Source organism: Diadema setosum, chromosome 14 (assembly GCF_964275005.1).
Source record: "Diadema setosum chromosome 14, eeDiaSeto1, whole genome shotgun sequence".
Taxonomy (NCBI): Eukaryota; Metazoa; Echinodermata; class Echinoidea; order Diadematoida; family Diadematidae; genus Diadema; species Diadema setosum.
This window is the reverse complement of record NC_092698.1, coordinates 38947240-38960783: the sequence shown is the minus strand read 5'-3', so window position 1 is coordinate 38960783 and position 13544 is coordinate 38947240. Positions and strand designations below refer to the sequence as shown.

The 13544-nt window shown below is 35.8% G+C and overlaps 1 protein-coding gene across 1 annotated transcript in view; it reads left to right on the top strand.

Annotated features, from left to right (window-relative positions):
• The window catches only part of LOC140237502 (uncharacterized), a 93229-nt gene extending 81619 nt beyond the window's left edge, over positions 1–11610 (top strand). Inside the window, exons 44-59 of the mRNA XM_072317434.1 lie at positions 391–444; positions 1326–1433; positions 1927–2034; positions 2585–2692; positions 3135–3188; positions 3441–3494; positions 3968–4021; positions 4499–4570; positions 4895–4966; positions 5618–5635; positions 6076–6135; positions 6769–6940; positions 8597–8712; positions 9191–9262; positions 9699–9920; positions 10467–11610. Of these exons, the coding sequence (XP_072173535.1) occupies positions 391–444; positions 1326–1433; positions 1927–2034; positions 2585–2692; positions 3135–3188; positions 3441–3494; positions 3968–4021; positions 4499–4570; positions 4895–4966; positions 5618–5635; positions 6076–6135; positions 6769–6940; positions 8597–8712; positions 9191–9262; positions 9699–9920; positions 10467–10613 (1491 nt within the window). The 3' untranslated portion in view covers positions 10614–11610. The remainder of the gene's footprint in view (positions 1–390; positions 445–1325; positions 1434–1926; positions 2035–2584; positions 2693–3134; positions 3189–3440; positions 3495–3967; positions 4022–4498; positions 4571–4894; positions 4967–5617; positions 5636–6075; positions 6136–6768; positions 6941–8596; positions 8713–9190; positions 9263–9698; positions 9921–10466) is intronic.
• The last annotated feature ends 1934 nt before the right edge of the window (positions 11611–13544 follow it).

Genomic DNA, 13544 nt, shown 5'->3' with positions numbered 1-13544 from the left:
CCCCCCAGTCTTTCGAGCTACCAAAATAGCCCAGTCTTTTTAGGGTTAAAAAGAAAAAAAAAATCATGTGAAACACTAACATTTCTTTGAGAGAAAGAACTATTGAAACAAAAACAAAAATCCTAAACCTTTCTCTTTTGTGTCCAATTTTGATGATCATGTGTCATTCTATTTGTGTGAATATTGATTGTCTTCATGAAGACCAATTTAAACATGGATTTTGATTTTAATGAAAGATTGTAAACCACAATGAGGGAATCAGTTCTGATATATTGATTCAATTTTTGTGTTCTGTGACTGCCTGGCTGTCATGCAAATTTTCTCTGTAATACCATAGCTGCATGCTACAAACTGGTAATAATGTTCATCTGTAATTTGATATTACTTTAGGGGGGTGGAGGTCTGACTGGAGCTCCTGGTGCTGCTGGAAGCCCTGGTAGACGTGTAAGTACATAAGGCAGCCTGAGAGATCTGCTTTCCTACACTCCTATGTTGTATAAAAGGAGCACTGGGTAACATTTCTAAGCCCCTGGTAGACGTGTAAGTACATAAGGCATTTTTTTTTTTTTGAACCTCTGAAGGATGATTTGGTGTACAGTCATTTTTTTTTCCGCCTTATCAATTTATTATGTACTCTATGTGAAATGTTCAGATGTGAAAGAGTCTCCATCTTGCCAAAAATGCACATGCAAAAAGTACACTTCGCTATGGAAATGCACATAATAGAAATACATAGGACAGATACTGTTGCTGCTTGAATTTTTACTTCGTTGAAACAGAAATTTTGTTATAACATTGTTCGTTATAACTGGAGTGCACTGTATTTTGTGCGCTGATCATATATGAGGCCTTAAAAAGTGATTCAGACTTTGTGAGATGAGTTGATTGTGCCTAGACTGTAGATTGAGAGGTAGTATCCAACTGAGGCTATGTAGTGTTTGTGTGTGCTTCCATTATATCACTAGAATTCATCAGTGAAGGCATGTCCACGCTTATCTAACCATTCCAATAGCTCTTGAATCATAGCAGTTTCAATGATACTGTTGTACAGGCTTAACATAAGATATGTATGCACTTTTCTGCAGTTTGATTATTGATATTTATTGACAGTTTGATGTCATAGACATTATCTTGTATATCTTGAGACTTCCCTTTATAGATGGAAAGTTTAAATTCTAACTTCATGCTCCAGATGAAATCTTTGAAGGCTTCCATACTCCAGAGTCAATGTTTAAAAAAGAAAAAAAGAGGATTCTATATATGATATGGGCATGTGGTAATTGAGTATGATAAGGCAGTGAATAGTGTTTACTTGTTGAATACAGGGAAGTGATGGTAATGCAGGACCTGATGGCAGTGTCGGTGAACGTGGATCTGTTGGCCCACGGGGACCACCAGGACCTCAAGGAGCTTCAGGAATCCCAGGCAGTGATGTAAGTAGGAAAGCCAAAGTCTTCATAACAGCTTTGTCTCTCTAATTCTGCTCTTATTTACAATAGCTCTGTCTCTATGATTCTGGTCTTATTTACAATAGCTCTGTCTCTATGATTCTGGTCTTATTTACAATAGCTCTGTCTCTATGATTCTGGTCTTATTTACAATAGCTCTGTCTCTATGATTCTGCTCGTATTTACAACAGCTTTGTCTATGATTCTGCTCTTGTAATAGATGTGATAGACATTGTATTTTAGCAGTTCGACTTGCAAAGTATTGAAGCAACTTCAATCCTGTTTTCTGCTCTTATGTCATATATCATAAGAGATGCGATAGATCACCATTGTCTTTTAGCGCTTAGACTGGCAAAGCATTAAAGCAACTTCCTGTTTCAGAGACTTACATTGTAATTTGTTTAAAGGTCATGGTTGTAAATTTATTGAAAGAAGTAGAAGTTGAGTAATTTCGATGTGACTTACATTGTCTAATCAGGGACGTGATGGAAATGATGGCAAGGTTGGACCCCCTGGTCTCCCTGGACCTCGTGGAAATACTGGAGCTAAGGGTGCTAATGGGCTGAATGGACTCATGGGCATCCGTGTAAGTCTGGTTTTCATTCATGTTTTAATCAATATTTTAAGCACCCCATTGGTGCAAGCATGGATAAAATCTTTTTGATTTCATAGTCATAGATATATTGCCATAATTAAGAGTACGGAGACAGCTATACATGAACATGTACCAGCTCCTATCATCAAAGTAGAAGAATACCTTGAGAATGAGCGAACTCGAGCATCCTCACTTCATTCTCTACCCACCGGGTTGCAGTAAAAAAACACTGTGGGTGCGAGTTTGCCCGAAGAGAATTGTCTGTCAATGAATAAGTACATTGAAGCGTATGCTCATTGGTAGTATGTGAGTCTTCAGCTATGTGTGTACTTGCATATAGATCAGTGGTTCTCTACACTATTCATAATTATTTCCAAATCTAGTCAGCCTTCTCATGGCAAAATATTTCCATGTCGTTTGATCTTTGGAAGCAAAGCTTCCTTCTTTTTTTTTTTTTTAAGTTCTTGGTATGTATGTGTTACGTGTGATTGTGCAATGGTTGTGAATGTTTCTGAACTGCTCAACTATATTAACTGTATAGGGACCAGTTGGAGTGACTGGACCACAAGGAGAGCGCGGTCTGCGTGGAAAGGTTGGAGCTCAAGGAGCTGTTGGCAATGTTGGAGAGAGTGGACCATCAGGACCCATGGTATGTACCAAAGAACCCCCCCCAAAAACAAAAAACAAAAAAACAAAAAAAAAAACAAAAAAAAAAACAACAAATATGACCTGAAAAAAGTTATACTAGTATTACATAAGAATGAAAATGGTATGTCTAAGACTGCCTGTGTAAGGTAATTGTTGTAACTGATTGGCAAATTTCCCTACATCAATGTAAATAAGGACTGAATTGATCAGTGTTTTAGTAGTAGCCATGATAAAAAATCATGGGCGTACATACTCAATAATTGTTGTTCTGTGTCCTTGGTGTCTGGGCACTTACATGAAAGTTGGTCTTCAGTAATTTGTAATTGTTTTGTGCAAAATTTAATTATACAAGAGGCTCATGTGTTTGAATGAAGTATTTATCTTGGACAATTTGTGTGAATCGTCCCATCCTACGTCAAACTTCTGTTCTTTTCTATACATAGGGACCTGCTGGACCCGCTGGACCTCGTGGTGAAGTAGGACCTGCTGGACCTACGGTGAGTCATTTCAAGTATTTTCATCCAGGGAAAGCCATATCTACTTTGATGAGTTCTTCTATAAGCAGAAACTTGAGGGATAGGTCAGGGCTAAGATAGTAAGATGCGTTCTCTAAGTTTTCCATGCCATTATTACTTGCTACAAGACCCATTAAAATTGTTTGCCCCCATTTTAAAGCAAAACCCTAGATAATACCTGAAGATGTTTCGTAGAAAGGTGCTGACTTATGATATTGTTTCATATTCCTGCAGGGACACAAAGGATTACCTGGTCGAGCTGGTATGCCTGGACTTCAAGGATCTATGGTAAGAAACCTAACCTTCCTAGATCTGATGTTTCTGAGGATAGCTACATGCAATGAGAATTGATATCACAGGATTGGTTGCATTTGTGATTTTTATACGTTTTTGTTTTTACAATGCAATTTCTGATGTGATTTTTTGGCATAAATATATGCCACTAAAGAATGGTTTGAATGTGATATGATGTGGTATGGTACATGTATATGACATAAAAATGAAAATGATAACCAATATTTATGTAGCACCTTTTCAATAATGTTGTGATACAGTGTATGATGTGATGAGTAAAGGCAAAGTCACTGGTCAAGAAAAGGACCCATGTGACTTAAAGATTTTGAAGGTATGCCATGATATCTGTGGATATTGACAACTATCAGAGAATTAAAGGCAAAACACTCCTGTTGCTTTGAATGTATTGCAGTAACATGACTGGCAGGTGACCTACTAACCTATTTCTTTGTCTACCAACTGTACAGGGTGAGATGGGACCACAGGGATCTCTTGGTTCTGCTGGTGTGCGAGGAATGCCTGTAAGTAACTAAAGATAACTGACACAGATCTTTCTGAATTTGTACTAAGCTTCCTGAAACTTGACTATATCCTGGTATCAAAGTAAGAAAATACAAAAATCTTCCTATTCAGCAGTTATTTGTGGCCATTGGGATGCATGTAAAACAAATATCTTCCTGGTAACTTTTGGAATTTCTCTGATTTTGATGTGCAAATGTTGCCACGTCTGCTGATAATTCGGTATTACTAGATAAAATGAAGAGGAAAAATAGAGGATGAAACATTCATTTGAAGTTATGCATGAAGTATTGAAATGAAGTATATTTTGCTAAAAGTGTTTGCATTCCTGAGTTCTGATGTTTGTTTATTACCATTGCTTTGACAGAATAAAGATATTATCAAGGGAAGATTTGAGAGAGAAAACAGTGGAAGCCATCTCTTTTGGAAATAGTTGATGATGGAAAGTTGATGTAATTTTATTGGTTGTTTTCCCACAGGGTGTATCAGGAGAGGCTGGTAAGAGTGGCAAGGAAGGACCACGTGGACCACCGGGTCTCAGGGGAGGATCTGTAAGTAATCAACCATTCTTGTATTACCCTATCCTTGCACTGTTCTACCTGTGTGTGCATTCTTTTAGTCATGCAGACTGATGAACTGAAATTAGCACAACAAACAGATTAACCTAAGAATGCTATAAATAAGGGGTTCTATTGATTTCAGCTCCTAGACAAATATCTTCAGATGTAGCCTGTAAAGCATGTTCATTATGTACATTTCAATGAGAATGTGATTATACTGTAAGAACCTGTGTAGCAACCAGCCTATGTAGTATACATCATAGCAATTACCTTGGTCTTGTACTCTTTGACAACTGATCTTATGTCTCTTTATAGGGAGATCGTGGAGAGCGTGGAACACTAGGAGCTCAAGGACCCCCTGGCCCACCTGGACCCCCCGGACCCCCTGTGAGTTCAGTTTATAAGAACTTTAAAAAGAAGAAGAAAAAGAAAAAAAAATGTATATATATATTGTAGCTAGTATGTTATTTTACATGAAACTCCTTGTAGAGAGGGGCAAAAGGCAACTAATAGTTGAAAGAAGTTAGAGCTACATAGTGAAGAGGTCCTCCAGGTTTGAACCCACTAGGAAGAGTGCTCATGACATCACAGTGTTAGAGATGATCAGTATCAGTGATGTGGAAAAAAAAACAAACACTATTATGAACACTTCAAGAGTAGAGTTTGATTTAATAATTACTTATTAAGATGTGGATGAAATGTTATGTAAGAAAGTAAATTTTTGATATTTAAACCCTCCTGCAGAGGATTTCCAAACAGTCCCAGCAGGTGAAATAGTGAGGGTATGGTCTTATGAAGGAATCTGTCATGTGTATGATATAAGTGACAATATCAGTCGGCATGGAGACTGCATGTTTATTGAACACGTGTAAATTGTGAAGATATTTGCACATGGTACATGTAATCTGTCATGAAGGGTAAAACAATCTAAAAACTAAACTAAACCATCCCGTAAATGTGCTGTTTATTTGGAAATGGATTATAAGTTGTTTTTTTCTGTTTACTATTTTCCTTTTTTCCTGACTTTGCTCTCCACAGGGTGCTGCAGCAACAATGGTAAGTACACTTCCTTGTGTGCCCCATTGTAATGGAAGTTTCAATGTAAATGCAAGTCATGTGTGCATCAGATCAAAGCATATCAACCTACAATGTACATGCAACAACTGTTAGTGGTGGTATCTTTCGCTCTTGATTTCACAGCCATTGTTTCATATAAATTCTCGACCACCCTTGTGGGTTGCCCAATACAATTCAAAAAGCATACTAATCTATAACAAATTGCTGCACGTCTGGCAGTATGATTCAGCAATTAGCTTTGTTTGTACTGAACATGTGAACAAATGATTTATCAGCTGTAGTTATGGATTATGAAATTCATGAATGAGATAAACTGAGTGTATGAAGATATAAAGATATCTTAATGCTATGAGATAATGTGTGCAGGAGAATGTCAGTGGATATATGATTCATGTTTATCTTCCATCTCTGGCTGACAGGGTTATGCCTACCAACCTCCAGCACAGCAGTCCAAGGGACCAGACCAGTACTCTCATTACGTAAGCTGTCTATTCTTGCTCTGTTTGATCATAGAAGCTCTCCTTTTATTTTTATTTTTTATTTATTTATTTATTTATTTTTTTTATTTTTTATTTTTTTTTGGGGGGGTCACTACACAACAGGAGTAGCAATTTCCTTTTGATAGATGGTCCATTTGGTATCTGCACAGGATTTTCTCTTAAAAAAACCCAAAAAAAACAACAAAACAAAACAAGAGAAAAAACTGCTAGCCATTTTTTGATATTACCAAGTCATTTTTGAAGACTGTGGTTGTCTAAAGGATTAAGAAGTGCATGTCACAATTCTTGAAAGAAAGAAGTAGGTTAGTTCTGAAGTACCTGTCCAGATGTGGAATATTCTTCAGATCAATTACAAGAAAAATAGTTCTGCTTCTGTTCAGTAGAAGTAAGCCAACCTTAAAAAATAAACAACAACAACAAATGAGCCACTGTTTGGTACGAATATGCTATATTAAAAGAAGTCTTATTCCTTTTACAAGCTGTCAGTTTGTTGCATATTAGAAGTAGAGTGGTTGTGCAAGTGAAAGCTAGAAAACATGCAACTTGCAAAATTGTGCATTTGGCAGGAATTCTGCACTCTGGCATATATATTTCTTTCTTTTTTTTTCACAGTATCGGGATGAACTGCCAACCACCACTGATGAGCTGGACAGGACCAAATTTGAATCATACCTGAACAAATTTGCTAGTGAGATCCAGTCCCTGGCAGCACCCATTGGTAGCAAAGACCAACCAGTACGTAGCTGCAAGGACCTCTTCAAATGTTTCCCTGATGCCCCTGATGGTAAGCTTGTATTTCTTTCCTTGCTCTTTATGTCTTCCTAACAGCTTCTGGGTTAGCTTCTCTCCGCACCTTAACCCTAACTAGGCTGGGGGGGGGGCCCCCCCTCGACGTTCCGCGCGATGTATCGCTAACGCGAAAAGCTATCGCCGCGACGTTTCATGACTTTTTTCTTTCAAGTCACCCGCATCTTTTGACACCAAATTTGCGATGCCCGGGCGCGCGGTTTCAATGTTGGGCATAAATATGTATGTGCATGTCAGACCAAAAATTGCTCAAAAACGTGAATTTGTGTACAATTTCAATGCAAACTGTGCTTACAGGCAAATTTCACAAAAGCATGATTATTTGGGGGTTTTATGGATTAAAATCAATTATTAATATATTTTCTTGTTCGGAACAATGTCGCAAACAAGTTTCATCGAAAAAACAATGAAAAACATAAAGTCGAAGAACAAAGAAATACATAAGAAATTCAAAAAACAATAAAATACTTCAGAAATTTTTTCTGATGGCACAATTTTTTTCTCTTATATTTGCTGAGGACACTAAAAAGAATATTTACACTAAAAATGTGCCCATTTTGAGCTTTATTTAGTGATTTATACCAAATTGTCTGATTTCATGCATCATCACGCATAAATAAGCATAATTTAGCAGAAATGATAATTTTTTTCTAAATTTAACTTCATGGTACTTTAGATTACATCATAGGCAATGTGTGTGCCAATTTTCGTCGCGGTCGACGGCCAAGATCTGGAGGGGTCTACGGCTCTATGATCTTCCTAAATAGCCCGGCCTAGTTAGGGTTAAACTTGAGACTGAGGAAGAATAACTAGAGCTCTAAAATCAAGATGTCATCTTTGATTTGAGTTTTTTTGCGCATTTTTTTTTTTGTTATTAATTTTAGAGGTAAATAATGTTTTATGACTTGGTCCTAAAATTACTTGGGTCACCATAGTTCCTCTTTTGACAATCAAGAACCACATCTTTAGCTTTATTGTCATTGTAATTGGGTATCACTACAGGTTTTTTTTGAATTTTGATATTTAAAAAAAATAAATAAAATAAAGAAAACAAAATATATAAATAAATATATATGTATATATATATATATATATATATAGATATATATATATATATATATATATATATATATATATATATATATATATATGTATATATATATATATACAATGTGTATATATTATATGTATATGTATATATATATATATATATATATATATATATATATATATATATATATATATATATATATATATACAGTTCAGCCAGCGATCAAGTTCCCCCTAGATCGCGATCATAAGCGATCAGTGATCGCATACGCGATATGTCGCAATCAATTGATTGTATGCCGAATTGCATACAATCAATGATCGCGTATGCGATCACTGATCGCCCATGATCGCGATCTAGGGGGAATTTGATCGCTGGCTGAACTGTATATATATATATATTATGATCTACATATACATATTTATTATATAGAAAACCAACTGTCAACAAACTAACATGTGAAATCTAGGATGATTGTCCTATACATTAGCAGTTTTGTATATCAAAGCAGTAATGAGGTATGTAAAGCAGTAAAAAGGTATGTGTAGTTAACATGAAGTGGTTTCAATTGATTGCATGTAGGTAATTACTGGATCGATTCCAACGAGGGTTCAGTCAAGGATGCCTTCTTAGCCCACTGTGTGAAGAGAGGAGAGGAGGGCACACCAGAGACCTGCATCACCCCAAGAATTGATACGGTGAGAGCCAAACCTGGCAAATTTTACCCTTGAGCTCATTTCAAAACATTGTCATGTCAGGTTTTCAGATATTTGTTTGTCTTATTAGGTTCACTGTTGAACCTTTTATTCAAGTTATCAATGAATTCACGTCCAATTTACAATAAGGAAATGATTTATGATTGAAGAAAAAAAAAGAATTCAGGAAACAAATGTTGATAAAAATTATAAGATATCAATGTCGGAATGCATTCTTTTTCATTGAATTTCAATTCACATTGCTCTTATCATTTTGTTAGGTCACGCTGCAGCAATAAAGATTTAGAGATTATGTATATAAGTATTAAGATTTATGATGCATTTGTATGATGGCACTGGGTTGATATAATCTGTCACTGAGATTTTCTGATGATTTCTAGTCCTTCTTATTGCATGCAGAAGTCTATGGTGTTGATGGCATTCACTAATCGGAATATTTCTCTCCTTCTTCACAATGTAGATCACTCCTGGTCCATGGTACGTTGGCGAGTCTGGACATAGATACATCAGCAGTATCAATGGCATTGAAAAGGTAACATGAAGAGCGCCCCCATGTCTCACACATCCATTATACTATAAATACCTGACACTGCCTGACAAACTAGAGTCTTAGCAGTAAATTCTGTCCATGGAAACAAGGAGGAACAAGCAATTTGATATATTTGTAATAAAATTTAATTTGAATTTGAAATAAAAAAAAAAGATAGTTGAAACATTGTTTGTTTGTCCAAATCATTCTCATTAACTCTTAGGAATGGTCACTTGCTGCACCATACATGTCTATGCATGTTTGAATGCATGTATTCTTAACATTTACTCTTGTGCAACTTGAGCTTTGTATGAATCATATGACAGCAATTTCCTTGAAAGACTGTTTTTTTTTTTTCTTGAGAAAGAGAATTGATATCCACTATTTCAGTTCTTATATTTAACAATCGAACTGTCTGTGTCTGTCCCCCCCCCCCCAGTTTTCTTATGACGCCAGTGAAGTTCAGCTGACATTCCTACGTCTGCTGTCCAACAAGGCACACCAGAATGTCACATACCACTGTAAGAACTCTGTAGCCGTGACGAATGGTGAGAGTGGATCAACAGAGCAGGCTCTTAGACTTATGACAACATCAGATGTGGAACTTTCACGTGATGGGCCAAGCCTAGAGCAATACAATGTCGATGTAGACGGATGTCAAGTAAGTCTCTTTTTTATTACCTGTTTAATGAAGTTGATGATGTTTACATTTTTAAGGCCCTTTTCACTTTGTATAGCCTCCTTTGACTTCAATTCAACATTTCAGTGTAAGCAATGATGAATCAATAGAAAAAATGATGATACGAATTGCAATTTCCAACATCTTTATTATGTAGGTCATAGTAGATGTGAATAGGTTGGTTTTAATTTGTTTTTCTGCATGAAAAGGATATGTGACCCACCACAACAGAAGGATCCAAAAGTTACTGACGGCTGAGCCGAGAAAATCGAGTTTGAAGTCATCAAAATTGGTCAAAACCATCCAATTTCTGTTTTAGTCGGAATGTTGTAGTCTAATGTTTCGTCTATCATCTGCCGAAAATTCAAAGCTAAATTATCAAAGGAAAGACAAGAAATTAGCGTTTTCTAGGCCATGATTTTCCGACTTTCAGCGGTGTCCGAAGATGTGGATTTAGCGCTGCAGATAGACTCTGCCCCTAGCAACAAATACTTCACTTTGTGTTTTTTTTTTCTTTTTTACTTCCAGTATCATACAGGAGAATGGAGCCAAACAGTGATAAGCTATTCAACCAAGAGAAACACTCGCCTTCCAATTATTGATGTGGCTCCATCAGATATTGGCGGAGAAGATCAACAATTTGGAGTCGTCCTTGGACCTGTCTGCTTCTCATAAGACTACTCCCATTCTTCCCTCATGAATGAACTTTGACCCAGGAAGTTTTGAACTGCAAACAATCATCAATAATTGAACATCCATGTTTCACTCCCCCTTGCCACCATTCCAACAGGATTCAACTGCTGTGTACCGGTTGTTGTTCAGACTCCTTCTGATAACTTTGGAGAGCAATATTATCTTCTTTTTTTCATAGTGAAGCAGACTGTCACAAAGTAACAACTTGCAATAGATCTTTCATGGTTGGTTAGGGGGAAATAGTCTAAATTTTGAGAAACTATTGATCCAATCTACTTAACAATGTACACTTATTCTTTTTTTGCTGTGTATACAGTTTGTTTGTCAAACAGAATATTTTTGTATTGGTGTCAAAATTTATTTAAAAGGCATTTGATATGTGATGTCAAGCTGTGATTCTCAAGGGAAAACAAAGAGCTATAAAACTTTTGTGATGTTTATGTGTAATTCTAGGTGTAAACCCTTTACTTTCATTGAATGCTTTGAAATGGTGCTAGCTTTCTGGTTTGTCAGATTAAGTAAGTTCTTAGCGCTGACTCTAGAGGCCTTCTTTGTAGAATTAGTGTCTGTGCCTTTTTTTCTTTGTGTGATTATTTGTGTTCATGGAAACTGTTTATATTTGTCTTTCTTATACATGTAGAACCCAGAGTTTTTCAGTTCCTAGAGCTTTTAGATGCCGGAAGTGTATCTTTCAATCTGCGATAAGAATAGGAATATTCCAATGTGCTGACCATTATATGTAAATGTAGACTGGATTGTATCTACAGTACAATCTGAAATACAAACCCAAACCATTTGAAGTATTCTTAAAACTTACCGTCTATTCAAAATAAATTTTGAACTATGCACGTGATATCCTAAAAGAAGAGATGTTCACCTGAAATATGTCTTGCAAAGAGAATTTGTGTACAATGTTAAGTAGATTGTTTTCCATATTATAATAAAAAGAAATTTTAAAGATGCTTCTCTATGAAAACAACTCGTTACCTATGCAATTCCTATGGCGTTCAGAGTGTAGAACTTGCATGTTTTTTTGTTTTTTTGACAATGGAAATTCCAGGCCAGTCTGATAAGAAAGAGTAAAATCTTATGAGTACAGTGAAAATTTGATCAAATTCGAATGATATTATGGAAGTTATGAAATTGTGAAGTTTCACTAATTTATGCAGAACAGTTCTTGCACAATTTATATGAATATTCAAATGAGTGAACTGATGATGTCATCCCCTCAAAATTTTCCATTGATCATATATAAAAAAGAAATGACAAAAGTTTAATTTTTCTTCAATGAAACTTTAAAACATAGTGTAATTCCTGGTTGAATAACTTCAAAATGATGATTATTCTGATATACAGTCTGTATTATGATTTTAGACCCGGGCATAAACTGGGTTTCAATGAAAACCTGGAAATTTCAACATTGTATGTACAAACTCTATGCCAAGTTGAGAGGGGATGACATCAGCACTCCACTACAGTGTGTATTGACTCTTCAAGAACCGTTTTTTTTTTCTTTTTTTTTTTTGGTGAAAAATTAGCACAACTTCAAAATAAACAACTTCCTTATTTTTCATCCGATTTTGATCAAATTTTCATTGTTGGGCTACTCGACCTCCACACAGAACTATGTCTTCATATAAACATGTACCATGACCCATGCAGTGGTATGCATTGTATTTCAAACAAAATACAATGGAAGAAGGAAAAGAAAAAAATAACACATGAAAGATACATATACAACAAAGTGAAAAGACATTATTTTTGACGTTCTAACTCAAAACTAACACACAAGTCACTTTCATTTTCGTGATAGGCTGCATAGCCCTATGAAGATTGAAGAAGAACAAATTGCATTGCAAGTGGCTTTGCAACATTCTTGGTTGAAAAGAAAGTCTCCGTAAACATACATGTATGACCACACAGGCAATTCATGATGTAAGAGATGGTGAAGAACTGGTTTACTCTTTACACTAAGGCTAATGGTTAAGTACAACTGTACAACAATGTACGTGAATGACAAATAATACATGTACACGTAATGAATTTGACAAAAATGATGCATTTGATCCGGGGGCATTCACAACTCTATAAGCGGTAGAGATGAATTTCAGAGACAATTGAATTTGATTGCTTAATTTTTCAACTTGACTGACAAAAATAATATGATGACAATTTAAGGAAGCTAAATTCACAAGAGGATTCTTTTCTGGATGAAAGTGAATCGGAAATTAATGAAAGTTATTGTACAGATGATGAAAACAGGTGAGAAAACCTATACAATACTGGTTCACTTACAAAGGTGAAAATGTAGATGAAAAGGGAATGCAGTAGCTCGAAAAAAAAACAACCAAACATACTGTATATATATACATGTATACAGTGTATGTATATACAGTATTGTATATACATGTACATACATGTATACAGTATGGACGTGTATTTTCTGAAAAGGAGTAACAGTAAGAGGAAAAATGATGTCAAAGCTACGCACCGTTTTCTTCTTCCTTTCTCATATCTCGCATAATATATATATACATGTATATATATATATATATATATATATATATATATATATATATATATATATCGTTTGTGTGTGTGTGTGTGTGTGTGTCCATTTATACATACAATACATATATACAGGCTGCAAGCACACGTGTAGACTGCCAAAACATAAATGGCAAATTGTAAGTTAACGTCGTATTTAGCTACCAAACTAAATTCAAATGCTCCGAAATTTTCTAAGCGCATGTATATTTCACCACAAGAGTGCACCAAAATGCAAAGCTCTCTCATGTGGGTTACTATAGTACCCCCTCCGAGACCCTCCTCCACTTGCTCCCCCCCCCCCCCCCTTCCCCACCTTCACAGAATTTGGACAGGCACCATGATTTAGTCATTCACATTTACCCT